This window comes from Bos javanicus, chromosome 4 (genome assembly GCF_032452875.1).
Source record: "Bos javanicus breed banteng chromosome 4, ARS-OSU_banteng_1.0, whole genome shotgun sequence".
In the NCBI taxonomy this organism is placed as follows: domain Eukaryota; kingdom Metazoa; phylum Chordata; class Mammalia; order Artiodactyla; family Bovidae; genus Bos; species Bos javanicus.
The window spans coordinates 71,611,844-71,628,651 of record NC_083871.1 but is presented as its reverse complement, the minus strand read 5'-3'; the positions used below and the strand labels follow the sequence as shown (position 1 = coordinate 71,628,651).

The window sequence follows — 16,808 nt, the reverse complement described above, 5'->3', positions numbered from 1 at the left end:
AAATCAGGCACTAAATTTCTTAAATGACTATTTAGACCCACTCAGAGAACAATAAAATAGTCCTTTACAGCACTCTAATGATCCAGCACACACAGAGCAATGGTTAGAGGCTGATCATGGGAGACCATATTTACATTAACTACTAAAGACACAGGATCCCAGAGGTCAGAAATATTTTCTGTGGCAGAAGTGTTAATTTCTAACAGGATACTATAGACAAATCAAAAGTTAAAAAAAATAGAAAGATCTAATGAGTGGATCACATCCATGGGTATCTAATCATAAACAAAGCCATATAGAAAGTTTTAGATGCTCAGAGCTACGAAGAATCACTAAGGCCCCCTGCTGCATAGAACGACCAGCTCCTCTCACCTCTAAACCTTCTTGCCAAATAGCATTTGGGCTCATGCTTGGAGCATCTGCTGTCCCCTAAAGCCATCCACTTTTGTTCTTAGACTCTTTTTGTGTTAAGAAAGTCCATCCTTTTTCTAAGTTAATGTTCACCTCAGTGTCTCATTGGCAAAAAGAACTACTTCCTCTTTCACGGAGCGTCTGAATATCGAAAGGAATTATACCTCTTTCCCAGACTGTCTTTAGCCATTTTCTCAAACACTCTCTCTGTACTAAGAGAGTGGGACATAGGCTGAGCTTTGGACAGATCGAAGCACCATAAGCATCGTATGATCAGTTGCATGCTTAGTCGTTCAAGTCGCATCCGACTCTTTACAACCCTATGGACTGCAGCCCACCAGGCTCCTCTGTCTGTGGAATTCTCCAGGCAAGAATACTGGAATGGGTGGCCATGCCTTCCTCCAGGGGTTCTTCCCAACCCAGGGAGTGAACCCAGGTCTCCTCCAAGCCACCAGGGAAGCCCCATATGATCACTATCTTTCCCATTTCCATGGGCTTCCACGTCGTTCTTTTATTGACTTAGACAGTGAGAGCAGAGTTGGCATGTTTGGATGGTGAAAGGTGGTGCTAAAGGACACCTATACTCCTAACTGCCTGTGCTCTATTTAATATGCTCCAGTTTCTCTACACTAGAAAAGAAAATCCTCTTGAAGAAGACAGTTAAGAATACCATGGACACAGCTCTACAGAAGCAGTGTGGTACAAGGGAAAGATATTGTGCAATGAAAGAAAGGTGAACTGAAATCCTACCACTTATCACATAGTTGCTATTTAGATTTTGGACAAATCCTTGGTTTCCACATCTGTGTGTGTGGATAATGCCCATATCTCAAAAGGGCTTTGAGGAAAATGAGAAAGCACATTATTATATAGCACCCAACCTACAGTAGGACTCCTTCTTTTTCTTTCTTTCTAATGAAAACTACATTTTGGTGAATTCTTATTTGTTTTTCTTTTGGCTGCATCATCTAGCATGTGGGAGATGTTAACATCTAAAATATCTAAGATGATCTCATCTGTAATCTTGTTTCTCTTAATTCTCAAACTACACAGGACATCCATAGTTTTAAAACACTTCCGAGTCCATCTTCTACACAAACAGTTCTTTCATTTAGTTATATTAGGTAATTTGATTACTTATTTACTGATAAATTACATGACTGCAGTTGCTTGGCAGATTTTTATGCTAAATTCTAAATTATGCTTGATAAATGAACTGGCTTCATGTATATTTTTTAGCTTTTAATCTTTGAAAATGATACCATTATGACATATTTGGCTTTTATTCAATGCTTCCATAAGCTCAAAACAGTTAACAAATGACCTCTCAATGAAAACTCAACCCAGGAAAAGAATCCAGGAACAAAATAACAGCAAATAATCTAACAGAGTTTAATTTTGTTCTACTTTTAGCCTTTATATTTGTAAATGAAGATTTCTCTCATTGCAAATACCTTTCACAGGTTGCAAGAGATGTATTTTAAATACTTCATTTTTTTTTCCTTTCCAAGGCAGAATGTGATTACCTACTTGTGTTTGGAGCACCCTGACCCCAGTCCTATACTAATTCATGCTTTCCCATCTTAAATCTGCTCACCATTTCTGCTTCTGCTACTAGTAGAACAATTTTTCCATAAAATCTCATTGTAACAATAAGCAATAGTAAGAATAATTTCCATTCAGTGAAAAACAATTATTCACAGAAGACAATTGTAGAATTTTTGAGAGCCCAAAGAGTCAGAACGACTATTTCAGGACATTTAACAGATGAGGCAACTGAGATCCAGAGAGATTAATCAGTGAGGTGTAAGTCCCACAGCTAGTCAGGAACAGAGGTGGCTTAGTCTAATGCAAGTTTTCTGACTTAGCTGGTATAGAGGGTTAGCTCCAAAGACGCTTACTATTTGCATTGTTTGCTGATGTGTTTCTCAGGAAGTTTAGCTCCAGACTGGCAATAGCTGATAGCAGTTTGGGGAGGAGGAAGAATTTCCATAATAACATTGAAAATCCTTAAATCCTTAAGTTAAACAAAGCTAACAGATTTCCCTGCTGCAGGACTTCTCAGGGTCTTTAATATTTACTGTTTCTGGTGTAAATGCACAGCAGATTATAGTCAGCAATGTTTTGCAAACATTCTAACCCATGGAATTTTGTTTTTTAAAGTGTTTTTATGGGCAATGTGTTCCATGAACTACATTTTGGTATATGTAAAATTCCAAGGACAGAAAAGCCTGGTGGGCTACAGTCCATGGAATCACAAAGAGTCAGACACAACTGAGTGTGCGTGCACACACACATACACACACACAAGCTAATATTTGTAAGGCAAATTATTTACACTTTTAGATTTTAGTACACGTTGTTCTCTGGTTTGTTTGTGTGTGTGTGTGAACACAGACACAAAGCCAGACACATGAACCAATGACACACCATAAAATCAAACTTATAGTCTACAATATACTACAAACACTTTTTAGGATGGGTGTATATTGATTTTCTACCACCTGATCCCACTTCTATGAAACAGGGAGAATTCAGATGCATTTAACACGTTGAAGAAAAAGTAGGTAATACAGATTATTTATAACACCAGTGGAATTCTTGCCTTGAGTTCAGCTGTTTTGAAATCACAGTCAATAGATTAGTGATACAGCTAAAAAAGTACAATAAAAATTGTCAGTAACAAAACCAGGCTTACAAAGGAAGAAAGGTCAAGATGCTTCAAAAGTATGAATGGAAGTGAGAAAGCAAGCACGGTCACAGGACACAGAGGGAACCTGAGAACTGTCTTCATTTTGTGAGGTCTCTGAGTTACAGCCTGTATAAATGCAACTCCCTGAGATCTTCCAGTCTGGGCAAGAACACTAAAACCACAGGAATGAAACCACACTTGCTGGGCTGCTTGTAGAATTTGCTATGTGCAAGCCCGTGGGGCTCAGGCTAAAGTTGAATAGGTGCTCCTGGGCCTTTTCTCAGAGCACAAATCCTGCAGCCAGCTGGTTTTCACAAAGCCCGAAAGACAGAGCAGCTGGCTGATGCCCATGACCTTGCATGAGGTCGGGCCCACGGGCTGGAGGATGGGACCAGTGTACCCAGTCAGTATAGCAACTGCTGTCCTGCTGAGGAAGCAGCTTCTTCAAGGTAGGTAAAATTAAGCTAGTTCTCTCCTGCAGGGAGACATTATCTTCTCATTTTTAAAAGGACAGCTCATATTAGTAAAAAGTAATAGCATTGTGTAGACAAATTCCCTCCCACACAACCTAAAATGAAACAATCTGATTACAAGGGGTCCAGAGAACACACAGTAGGGTGTATGAAGATCTTTAAAGGGGGTGGGGCAGGTAATTCTTCCCATTTTATAGATAAATCATACAACTGCACCACGAAACATGGACAAAGTTCTAATGGTCGCTTGGACAAGAGTCTGAAGTGGGAATTTGTAAAGAGCATGAAATGGTTTCCTCATAACCAACACATTTTAGACTTAGAAGGTAAGGAAAGAGGGAAAGGAATCAGTGATATAAAGGAAGGAAAATCGGGGCGGTAAGAGGAAAAAGGAAATGTCTTCTCTTATTTCAAGCGCTGTCCTCCCATTTAACAATTTTTAACTCATTTTCTCCTTTAAAAAATAATAATATATGAAAAATGTTTTAAAAAGCAGAAAGAAGATAATACAAAGAATGTTCAAACTACTGCACAATTGCACTCATCAGAAGGCAATGGCACCCCACTCCAGTACTCTTGCCTGGAAAATCCCATGGATGGAGGGCCCTGGTGGGCTGCAGTCCATGGGGTCGCTAGGAGTCGGACACGATTGAGCGATTTCACTTTATTTTTTCACTTTCATGCATTGGAGAAGGAAATGGCAACCCACTCCAGTGTTCTTGCCTGGAGAATCCCAGGGACGGGGGAGCCTGGTGGGCTGCCATCTATGGGGTCGAACAGAGTCGGACACGACTGAAGCGACTTAGCAGCAGCAGCAGCACACACTAGTAAAGTAATGCTCAAAATTCTCCAAGCCAGGCTTCAGCAATACGTGAACTGTGAAATTCTAGATGTTCAAGCTGGTTTTAGAAAAGGCAGAGGAACGAGGGATCAAATTGCCAACATCTGCTGGATCTTCAAAAAAGCAAGAGAGTTCCAGAAAAACATCTATTTCTGCTTTACAGACTAAGCCAAAGCCTTTGACTGTGTGGATCACAATAAACTGTGGAAAATTCTGAAAGAGATGGGAATACCAGACCACCTGACCTGCCTCTTGAGAAACCTATATGCAGGTCAGGAAGCAACAGTTAGAACTGGACATTGAACAACAGACTGGTTCCAAATAGGAAAAGGAGTACATCAAGGCTGTATATTGTCACCCTGCTTATTTAACTTCTATGCAGAGTAATCATGAGAAAGGCTGAGCTGGAAGAAGCACAAGCTGGAATCAAGATTGCCGGGAGAAATAACAATAACCTCAGATATGCAGATGACACCACCCTTATGGCAGAAAGTGAAGAGGAACTAAAACGCCTCTTGATGAAAGTGAAAGAGGAGAGTGAAAAAGTTGGCTTCAAACTCAACATTCAGAAAACTAAGGTCATGGCATCTGGTCCTATGACTTCATGGCAAATAGATGGGTAAACAGTGGAAACAGTGTCAGACTTTATTTTTTGGGGCTCCAAGATCATTGCAGATGGTGATTGCAGCTATGAAATTAAAAGAAGCTTACTCCTTGGAAGGAAAATCATGACCAACCTAGATAGCATATTGAAAAGCAAAGATATTACTTTGCCAACAAAGGTCCATCTAGTCAAGGCTATGGTTTTTCCAGTGGTCATGTATGGATGTGAGAGTTGGACTGTGAAGAAAGCTGAGCACCGAGGAATTGATGCTTTTGAACTGTGGTGTTGGAGAAGACTCTTGAGAGTTCCTTGGACTGCAAGGAGATCCAACCAGTCCATTCTAAAGGAGATCAGTCCTGGGTGTCCTTTGGAAGGACTGATGCTAAAGCTGAAACTCCAATACTTTGGCCACCTGATGTGAAGAGTTGATTCATTGGAAAAGACTCTGATGCTGGGAGGGATTGGGGGCAGGAGGAGAAGGGCATGACAGAGGATGAGATGGCCACCTGACCTGCCTCTTGAGAAACCTATATGCAGGTCAGGAAGCAACAGTTAGAACAGAACTGGACATGGAACATCACCAACTCAATGGACGTGAGTTTGAGTAAACTCCGGGAGTTGGTGATGGACAGGGAGGCTTGGCATGCTGCAATTCATGGGGTCACAAAGAGTTGGACACGACTGAGCAACTGAACTCAAATGAGTCTCCATCACTAAAACACTGGTATATATATCCTTCCAGGTTTTTTAATATGCCTACATATATCAGATTAATATATTTTCCCCAAAAAACAGGATCATGCCTTGTATTTTTTGCTACTGCAGTCCATGGGGTCACAAAGAGTCAGATACAACTGAGTGACTGAACTGAACTGTGTGTATCTTCCAATACCTATAAAAATAACCCTGGCTAACTCTATCTTTGAGGGCAGTGAGACAGCAGGTGAGAAGCACAGATTCGGGGTCAGGCAAGTTAGGGTTCAAGTCTGTTTGGCTACTTTCTCCCCTGGAACCCTCACAAAGTTCTTTGCCTTCTCTAAGTCTCAGATTTCTTATCTGTACACTGATAAGAGGTTACAGTCATACCTACTCCGTGGTATGAATTCAAGAAACATTGCATGTTAATTTATTAGCAAACACCTGGCAAGACATGTGTTCGATATAAGGTAGATGATATTATTATTATTGTAGCTGTTAAGTATTCTATTATATGATTACACTGCAGTTTAAAAATCTAATCTCTTTACTGTCAGGCATTTGGGTTATTTCTAATTTTTTTTTTTAAAAAACTTTCTATTCTGAAATTTCACAGGAAGTTGCAACAACAGTACAGAGAAGCCCTGGGTGCCCTACCTCCAGTTTCCCACAGTGGTAACATCTTACATAACGTTGGCGCTACATCTAAGCCACGAAATGGATGTTGGTATAACCTGCAGCTCTGATTCTGATTTCGCAAGTTTGACAAGGCTCTCACTTGTGGATATGGGTATAAGTACCAGTCAGTGCAATTTTATCGTATGTGTAGATTCATGGACTCGCCACCAAAATCAGGATAGATCTTACTACCAGCCTTCATAATCATACTTTCCCTCTTTTTCTCTTCCTTGTTCCTGACTCGTGTAACCACCAGTCACTTTTCCATTTCTAAACATGGATCACTTCAAGAGTGTTAATAAGTGTAAGCACACACTAGGACACCTTTTGAGATTGGCTATTTTGGGTCAGCATGTTGTGCTTGAGAACACGTCCACAGTGGCCTGTATCCAGGTAACTCCTTTTTGTTGCTGAGTAGTGAGGAACAGTGTTCTGTTGTATGGATATATCACCTTTTGTTTAACCACTCGTCTGCTGAAGGATATTTGGGTTGTTTCAGTCTTTGGCTAATACATCTGCTGTGAACATTTGTGTATAGGATTTTGTGTGGACTTAAGTTTACATTTATTTCTTTGGGATAAATGCCTAGGAATGTGAACATTGGGTTGTATTTGAAGTGCATGTTGGTTTTATAGAAAACTGCCAAACTATTCTCCAGAATGGCTGTACCATCTTGCATTGTCACTAGCAATATATGAGAGATCCGGTTTCTCTGTATCCTCATCAGCTGTCTGTACTTTTTTTAAATTTTAGCTATTCTAATGGTGCATAATAATGTCTCATCATGGTTTGGATTTGCATTTTCCTAATGATATGGAAGGGCTTCCCTGATGGCTCAGTGGTAAAGAATCTGTCACATGCAAGAGACATGGGTTCAATCCCTGGGTAGGGAAGATTCCCTGAAAAAAGGAAATGGCAACCTGCTCTAGTATGCTTATCCGAGAAATCCCATGGACAGAGAAACCTGGTGGGCTACCATCCATGGGATCACAAAAAAGTTGGACACAACTTAGCGACTAAACAACAAATGATATTGAAAAATCTAATTTTTGATATGAACAATGCTACAATGGACTTCTTTGGGTAATTTTTTTTTTTAATTTAATTTAATTTCTTTATTTTTGGCTGTGCTGGGACTTCATTGCTATGTGAGCTTTTCTGTATTTGCGATGAGCAAGGGCTGCTCTTCATTGCAGTGCACAGGCTTCTCACTGGAGTGGCTTCTCTTGTGGCAGAGCACAGGCTCAAGGGCGCTCTGGCTTCAGTTGTTGCAGCACGTGGGCTCAACAGTTGCAGTTCCAGGGCTCTAGAGCACAGGCTCAATAGTTGTGGTGCATGGGCTTAGGTGCTCTGCAGCATATGAGATCTTCCCAGACTAGGGATCAAATCTGTGTCTCCTGCATTGGCAGGTGGATTCTTTACCACTGAGCCACCATGGAAGCACATGTCGTTGGATAACTTTTAAGTTAACTCCTATGAATGAATTCTTGAAAGTAGAACTGCTGAACAGATAGTTTTTTTTTAAAAGTTGAAACATGATGTAACATTGCCTTCCAGAAAAGTACCAATTTACATTCTCATCACTCTCATATAAATTGCTCAGCCTTTAAAGTATTCCTAAGGCTCTCACCTTCTTCCCTATAAGTTAAAGAGAGACTTTTGCCAATACACTCCCTATTACCAACAGAATAAACAAAAAATAAAAATTAGATTGCCTGAAATCCTCCTTGGAAGGAAAGTTATGACCAACCTAGATAGCATATTCAAAAGCAGAAACATTACTTTGCCAACAAAGGTCCATCTAGTCAAGGCTATGGTTTTTCCAGTGGTCATGTATGGATGCGAGAGTTGGACTGTCAAGAAAGCTGAGCGCCGAAGAATTGACGCTTTTGAACTGTGGGGTTGGAGAAGACTCTTGAGAGTCCCTTGGACTGCAAGGAGATCCAACCAGTCCACCCTAAAGGAGATCAGTTCTGGGTGTTCTTTGGAAGGACTGATGCTAAAGCTGAAACTCCAATACTTTGGCCACCTCATGTGAAGAGTTGATGGGAGTTGATGATCTGATGCTGGGAAGGATTGGGGGCAGGAGGAGAAGGGGACGACAGAGGATGAGATTGCTGGATGGCATCACCGACTTGATGGACATGAGTTTGGGTGAACTCCGGGAGTTGGTGATGGACAGGGAGGCCTGGCGTGCTGCAATTCATGGGGTCGCAAAGAGTCGGATATGACTGAGCAACTGAACTGAACTGAACTGAACTGAAATCCTAATAGAGCAGAAAATGAACCAACTAAGAGTCCCTTCTCCAAGGACTTTCCCACATTCAGACAAGCACATAGTATTTTCATCAAACACACTGGAAGAAAGAAACACAAAAAAGAAAGAAAACTCATTTACCTTTATGGGCAATATGACACAGATCCTCTTGCATTTTAGAAAACTCTGATGAGGTTTCAGAGCCATCAGAATAATTTTTCTCTTCTCCAAAATCTAGTGTAGACAAATTAGGATTGGAGGAATGCAGTCTTATTGGGCCAGAAAAAGGCTTAGGTACCTGAAGTGACACCAAAGGGAGATATTACTTTTTAGATGTGAATTGCTTAGACTATTCACTTGTTTCTAAGATTAGAAAGTAGAAAAGAAGAACATTCTACAGAACATTTTTTTTTAATTGAGTGATAAATTTCAATATGAAAACTCAGGGAAACACTTGTCATGGCAACTTCCACTGGCTTCTTATGAAATATAAGTGAGTGAGAAATCACATTTTTAATTGGAGATGATCATAACTTTAAAGCGATAGGTTTAAAATGACAGCTAAAGTGGCCAGACTCTTTCTCATTTATATTCAATTCCTTCCTCCTTGCGATAATCACCCAGGATCTAGGTTGCTAATATTAATAGTTCATGGAGTAGGTTTAAAAATGTTTTCTTTATTAGCACCTGGTGCTTCTACAAAACAAATCACCTTCTCAGATGTTTTGAACACAAATCTCTCTTTGCTTTGAAAGTATTTCAATTCAATCCATAAAGTGCTTTAAACCAGAGTTACATAAGAGTATAACAGTTTCTGTAAGTTCCTGATTTATTTTGACCCTAATAATGCTGCAATTTAATATATAATGACTGAGCTGCAAATCTTGGCTTAGCTGTGCATTGGGAAAGTCAGCAGTTAGTGTTATGCAGTGAACTTCTGATGGGAGATGGGAAGGTTGGAGAGAAGAGACAGTCTATACAATGTCCTGCTCCCGAAGACTCTGGCCAGTGGGCTCGGCGGGATGGTGAGTGCACTGAGCCACAGAAAAGGTGGGACAGGGCACACAACCACAGCAGCCACAAATCAAGGTGCACACCCCAGTAGGAAGAGAGCAGGCAGGCTAAGCAGTAAAGAAGGGGAAACCAAAGCCCTAGAAGTGACTGCAGTCGCTCCAACTGCATCCCATTTTTCCTTTACTCAATATGCATGACATGCTTATTTTAGCATTCAGAAAACCCAAGTGATTGAATTCCTGTCTCTGCACAGGGAATCTGAGAGTAACTACAGCATAGTCATTTTTCCATGGGCCCCCAGCATGTGTCCCTGAGGAAACCAGCCTGGAGGGGGAAGCAAGGGTTACCTGCAGCGTTCCTTTAGCGTCTTTGCCAAGAGCTCTGGACCGCCACCTCCTGTGTGATCTTTTTTCCTTTTTGGGACTTTCAAAAGCTCCACCCTTTGTTTTAAAACAGGAAAGAGAGCACAGACAGTAAGATGCACCAAACCAACAGGGAAAGACACACACCAGAGTGACCAACTCCATCCCCTTGAATTTGGCTGAAGCAACCAGCCAGAAAACTTCCCTGTTAGTGAAAGGCTGGGAGGAGAGAAGAAAGCCTAAGAGTGCCAGCAGGCAAACAGAAATGGGCTCTGGCTGACCTGGATGGCATTGATAGCTGGTGCCGAATATGTCCGATGCAGGATGTCCATATTTTGCAGAAGCTGGCTCATCTCCACCAGGTAGGCATGACAGTGTGCCAGGTCTGCAGGGGGAAAACAAGAGGAGAAGTAAGAGCCACTTGTCTTGCGTTCAACCTTCACTGTACTAGTGCCGGCTATTTTTCTCATTTATCTATATTTGTTTTTACATATGTAAAGCTAGGAGATTTTACTTCCGTTTTTATAGGAGGGGCAGTAGACTTGTGGTTAAGGGCATAGATCTAGAGAACCAGGCTGCCTCAGTTTGAATGTACTTAACAAACTGAATCGTGGCCAAATTACATAACTTCTCTGTGCCTCAGTTTCCTTACAGGCTTCCCGGGTGGCACTAGTGCTGAAGAATCCACCTGCCAATGCAGGAGATGCACGAGATGCGGGTTCAACACTTGGGTGGGGAAGATCCCCTGCAGTAGGAAATGGCAACTCACTCTACTATTCTTGCCTGAAAAATCCCATAGACAGGAGCCTGCCAGGCTACAGTCCACGAGGGGATAATGATATTGTGAGCTCACAGGACAGTTGAGTTAAATAAGTTGATAAATGCAGAGTTCTTTTATTGCTCATATTTATCGAGGGCAACATTTCATGGCCCCAGATGTGATCCTATCTGCATTCAACAGAGAAAAATGCAATTTTCAGGCATCTTTCTCTGACAGTGGTTCTTAATCATGGCTATGTTTTAAAAATCAACTGGTGAGGTTCTTAAAATTACCTATGTCAAAGTCTCATCCCTGGTTAATTAAGTCAGAATACTCCCAACCTCACTGATGACTTCTTTTTTAGTTCCATAGGTGATTCTTCACTAAGGTTGAGAGCACTGAGCTTCCTTATGGCAAGAGTGGCGCCTTACCAGAATCAGTTTGGGAACTGTGAAAAACTAGTGATGCCAGGGCCCCACCCCGCACTAACTTAAAGGGATTCTCTGGGAGAGGGGCCTGAGCATGGGTATCCTGGCATTTTAAAAGCTCTCTTGCAATTCTAATGTGCAGCCAGAGTAGAGAACACCTGTTTGGTGAGGAATCTCCATTTGATTCACCCACTCACCTCTGAACAGTGATTTATAAGTTCTTGGATGCATATCAGAATCATTTTTGGCACTTAAGCCAAAATTCTGTGATTCTGTGATTTAGCAGTCTGTGTGGAAACTGGGCATCGCTGCTTAAAGCACAGAAAAGGAAACCTACTCGCACACACACCCAAGGGAAGACATGAAACTCTGAGTGTCTTTTGTTTATAATGAGCACAGATCTTCATAAGCAAAATCTGACAGGGAACATAGACCAGTCTAGAGGGAGAATATAAATTCACCTGGAGTATAAACGGAATAAGGAAAATCTATGAGCAGAGGTTTTCGACAGAAAGAAGCAGAGGTTTTGAGTCACTCTACCTTTGGAGCATTTTTCCATGTCCTCTGAAGACTGTAACCATAATGGAACTCGAGTCTCACCACCACAAGAAAATGATAAATTGCTTCCGGTTTGAAACGAATTCTGCTTTGATATACTGCTACGCTGTTCCACAGATGACACAAGCACATTATAAATGAAAACAGAGCCTGGTGGGAACACTTTAGGGTAAAGGATAATAAAGGGGGCTAGTTGCTAATGGAAGCCATCTGTCCATAATGAGAAAGAAGCGTCTAGCAAAGCACTCCATCAGAGACCCTGAGAGCTCCAGCTGTCACCCATGTGGCCACACCGTGCTACAGGCCCCTGAATTCTCCTCCTGCCAAATGATAACCATATGAAAAGATGACACAAATGTTGGGAAAGATTGTGTGGTTCTGTATGACTATAAATGTATCTCCTGCATTTTACAGCCAGAAAGCAAACTAAAGTCAAAGTGATCAAGGGAGAGTCGGGATGTTAAATTCCTCTGTACATGCTCTTCTTCAGTTATCTCAGCATTAATAGATGCTCCTCTGGCCCTGGCTCTGACTGAGGGGACATACAGACAAATAAAATCCTAGATCAAACTCATTCTGCTCCTCCCTGTTAACCTCTCCTTCCTCAGACACTGCCCCCAGGAGCAGACTCCCCCCAACAAAGCCACCTACTTCCTTTAGATTCATGATTGGCAAATCATTACCTTCCTACTTGAAATGGTGTCCATGACCCCAGGACCGGAGTCTGGGACTGTAGATCCTGGGAAAAAATGATTAACTTCGTGTGGAAACATGGCGATTTCATTCTGACGGTACATTCTGTGGTGGCGGAGTTTGGATACCCACTCATCAAAGACGTCCTCTGACTTCACCTAGATTGTGTTGGGTCGAAAGGACACAAGAGTGTCACTCATCTAAGAAACAGTTAGTCATCCCGTTGAGGTCATTCCTGGCCCCTCTTCATCCTGACACACGTAGAACTGTGGAAGTACCAGTCTGTTTACTTCATGTACACTCATGTAGTATATGGAACAAGTCTATGGAGTAGGGGATGGAAAGTGAGAGTGGTCTTCATAAACTCTACATGTAAGCATTCTATGAAAGAGCCAACTGTTATGCTATTATTAAGACATAGTAAACAACAAGCAAGTTGAAATTTATATTTATCCATCTCTTACAAGAAGAAAAAAGAATTAGAAAAAAGGATATTTATCCGTCTCTTAAAGCAGTTCCAAGTTCTCCTGTCCCCATTTCTCATATCCCCACTGAAAACATTACACCATTTTTTATTAATAAAAAACCTCTTTTCTAATTCAGACTTCTCAGATCAATCTTCTCTGAACTGGAGAGAATGAATAAATTCTTCTTGAAATATTTAACCTTGTTCATCTTCTCTGACAACAAAATGTTACTGAGGAATACATGTTAATGAATGTGAAGGTTATTTACAAGAACATTTCTCCCACTCTTAGAAAACAAAAGTCTGATAAAGTATTATCAGTGATTTCCAGGATTTTTCAAACACACAAACACAAACTTTTAGCCATTCTCTCTGTGATTGACTATCAATGTGTAATTTCTATGAAGAATAATGTTTGTATGTAGTAACTTTTATTATAAAATACATCAAATGTGCATAGAATACTAAAAAGAATATATGAAGCACCTATGCACCATAAATATCTCTGAATAGTTAATATTTCTATGTGTGTATGATGGTACATTAATACTTTCAAAATAAAAAGTGATAGACATCTATATATGAGAAAACAGAGACTCATGAAAAGGCAATATAAATGACTCCAAAAGAATACTCAGTAGGTTAACTTCCAAGAAGAAAAATCCAGGTCAATTCAGTTAAAATCTTTACTAAAGCTGTGACTGAGAGCAAGGATGTGGAAATAAATGTCAGCAACATTCTTCATTTAGGAAGTGCTTGGTTGACATCTATGTTTGTTGTGTTGGTTAGAAATACACACAAGACTTGAAACCCCACCAGGTTCTACTGGATGTTCCATTTACAAGTAGAAGCAACACAGACTCACATCTATTTGCCTCCTTTAAATTATGTTCTTGAAATGTACTTCATTTCCCAGACCTTGCTGCTGGGCATTTTATAGGAATCTTGTGTCATTCTTTGTTCTAGTCTACTATCAGAGGCCATTAAAAATCAGTGCCCAGAGCATTCCTCTTGACCCATTTTTTAACTGGGTTAAACGAGGCAGAAGAACAAAAGCACTTTCTTAAATAACTGACCAGGGTTCTGCATTAGCCCCTTAGGTAGTCACAGGACGGTGGGTGTACAGCTACTTAACTCTCTGCTGCCCAGACCCCCTTCTATGATACAGGAAGAGACTGGGACTGGACGGCTCACATTAGAAATTGTCCGACTCTGAGACCATCAACCAGGACCTCAGAGAAGTCCACACACCTGCTCTCACAGTCATATCTAATGGTCAGAATGGACAGGAAACACACACAGAACTGAAAGTGAATCAACACAGAGAAATATTAACCAGCGTTTATCACGGTATTAGTATTTGATGTATTTCAAGGCATTCTAGTTCTTTAAAAATTAGGGATTAATCATTGCTTTTACTCTGTTAACTAGAATAGTGGATGAACAAAACTGTATTATTTCCTGACCATGTCAACAGAGAGACATAAGAGTTACTGGAAGAACACAGAGAAATTACTTGAGAGGAGGTGAAGTGGTAAACCTTCAAAGATTTTTTAAACATCTTTTTTTAAGAAAGATTATAGGTCTCTCCCTCCTTTGATTCACATTGGTTACTCTTAGTCAGGGGTATTGTGACCACCCCAGGGGATGTCTGATGACATCTGCAGACATTTGGGGGCTGTGATAACTAGACGAGGGTTGTTACTGACATCTAGTGGGTGTAGGCCAGGGCATCTTACAATGCACAAGACAGGCCCCCATGGCAAAGGAGTTTCCAGCCCACCCTCCAGATGTGCTGAAGGTGAGAAACCCTGCTCTAAACAGTTATTACACCCATAAGTACAGGGGCTTAGGCTTAAAAAACAGTACAGATTTGACTGTCCTGGGCAGTCCATCAACTACATGTATGTGCTAAACATGTATCTGCCCAAGTACCACAGACATGTCATGGGGAGGACAGTAATACACTAAGATGTGAAGATCATAATCTCATGCTTTTATTTTCCCAATTCTCAGCCCCCATTCCCAATATTCCAAGTAATTCGTCCAAGTAAGAAAGGACTCTTACGTTTTCTCAATTAATTTCTAACCCTCAGGTAACACCTAAGGTAACACCTAATATATAATTATATATAATAAATGAACCTATTGAGCTTACAGTGGGTCAGGCATTACACCAAGTTTTCCACATTCAGCTCCACAAGATGAGCAAAGTAGTTCCCATTGTGGGGGCAGGAAGTGGTGAGAAAACTAAGACTTTCAGAGATTCAATAATTTGTCAAACGCTGAAAGCAAGTAAGTAGTCAGGTGTTCAAGATCTGAACCAGATCTGGATCTCCAAAGCTCTTGCTTCATGCTTTTAATTATCTACACAACCTGCAGCAGAAGGGGCAGAAGAATGGAGTGAAGCACTCCATTTCAGAGACACTATTTAGAGACCCGTCCTTTAGGAGAAAAATTTTTAACATCACTGTGGTATGAGAATTTTAATCCCTATAAAGTTAGTTGACGTTGTAAGCCAGAGCTTCACAGACTAAAGATCATATTATATTTCAGGAAACACATTTTATTCTACGGCAAATGGTTCTTCACTAAAGATGGTACTGCCTGGGAGTAGAGAGTGTTTGTATTTGAAAACATGAAGTTTTTTTTAGGTTACTAATGTCATAGTCACAATGGAGGAGGGATATGAGGGAGAAGAGACAAGGATGTTGAATTTATTTTATTGAGTCCCAGTGTGAGAGACTCCCTACACAATGAAGAACTGTCCCATCCAGATAGCAACAGGATCCTTAGAAATACTTTCCTAATGAAGATCTTCTACACGTTGGCTGGATGTTCTGAAATTCAAAACGCATCACCAGTGGTACTGTAACTGACAATTCCTTTGCAACATGAAGGATCTGTGCACAGGGGGACAGCACCTGGGCAGCAGTCTCACCTTCAGATGGTAAATGTGCTCCTCGGTATCCAGGTCTATGCACTTGGATGATTTCTTCACAGACATCACCGAGAGCCCGACGTCGATGCAGCCATGCAGCTTCTCTCTCTCTATCTGCAGAGGCACAAAGGGCCCCCCATGAGAACCACAGTGTTAAAACCACCGGAACATCCTTGACACTCCTTTCCCTCTCCCTCCCCTTCCACACACACTAATAGTTAACACAACAGCCACATTTCTCCAGCACTTAGTGTGAACCAGTGCTGAGTGCTGTGCATGCGTCATCCTATTTAACCTAAAGGGGAGACTGAATCGCAGAGGGTCAAGTAACAAGCAGAAGGTAAGGAAAGTCGGAAGTTAGCCCTGTGGATTGACTCCCACAGCAGTGAATTCACCTGTTAATGGCACCACTTCCTGCAGGATTTCTGGGGTCTAAATTCATTTGGAAGTGATTTTAAAAGAGGAGTAACTTTGTTTTCTACCTTTGTGACTCTATTTCTATTTTGTATTAGTTTCATTTGTACTCATTTTTTAGATTCCACATATAAGCAATATCATACGATCATGATATTTGTCTTTGAGTATCTGACTTACTTCACTCAGTATGACAATCTCTAGGTCCACTCATTGGCTGCAAATGACATTATTCCTTTCTTTTTCATGGCTGAGTAATATGGTTGCAAGGGGGAAGTGTGGGGGGATGGGAAATTGGGAGGTTGGGACTATACACTATATATAAATAACTAGAAAGAACCTAGTGTACATCACAGGGAACTCAATACTCTGTAATGACCTATGTGGAAATAGAATCTAAAACAGTATGGGTGCATGTATAACTGATTCACTGCACTGTACAGCAGAAACACAGCATTATAAATCAACTATACTCCAATAAAAATTAATTAAACAAAAAATTTTAAAAGCTGAATAAAAC

General features: G+C 40.9%; 1 protein-coding gene across 3 annotated transcripts in view; it reads right to left on the bottom strand.

Annotated features, from left to right (window-relative positions):
• The window catches only part of OSBPL3 (oxysterol binding protein like 3), a 199,532-nt gene that overhangs the window by 62,893 nt on the left and 119,831 nt on the right, over positions 1–16,808 (bottom strand). For all 3 annotated transcript variants that reach the window (XM_061414324.1, XM_061414326.1, XM_061414325.1), the window contains 6 exons: positions 15,875–15,988; positions 12,458–12,625; positions 11,757–11,880; positions 10,310–10,413; positions 10,014–10,106; positions 8,794–8,950 (listed from right to left, as the gene is read on the bottom strand). In XM_061414324.1, the coding sequence (XP_061270308.1) occupies positions 8,794–8,950; positions 10,014–10,106; positions 10,310–10,413; positions 11,757–11,880; positions 12,458–12,625; positions 15,875–15,988 (760 nt within the window). The remainder of the gene's footprint in view (positions 1–8,793; positions 8,951–10,013; positions 10,107–10,309; positions 10,414–11,756; positions 11,881–12,457; positions 12,626–15,874; positions 15,989–16,808) is intronic.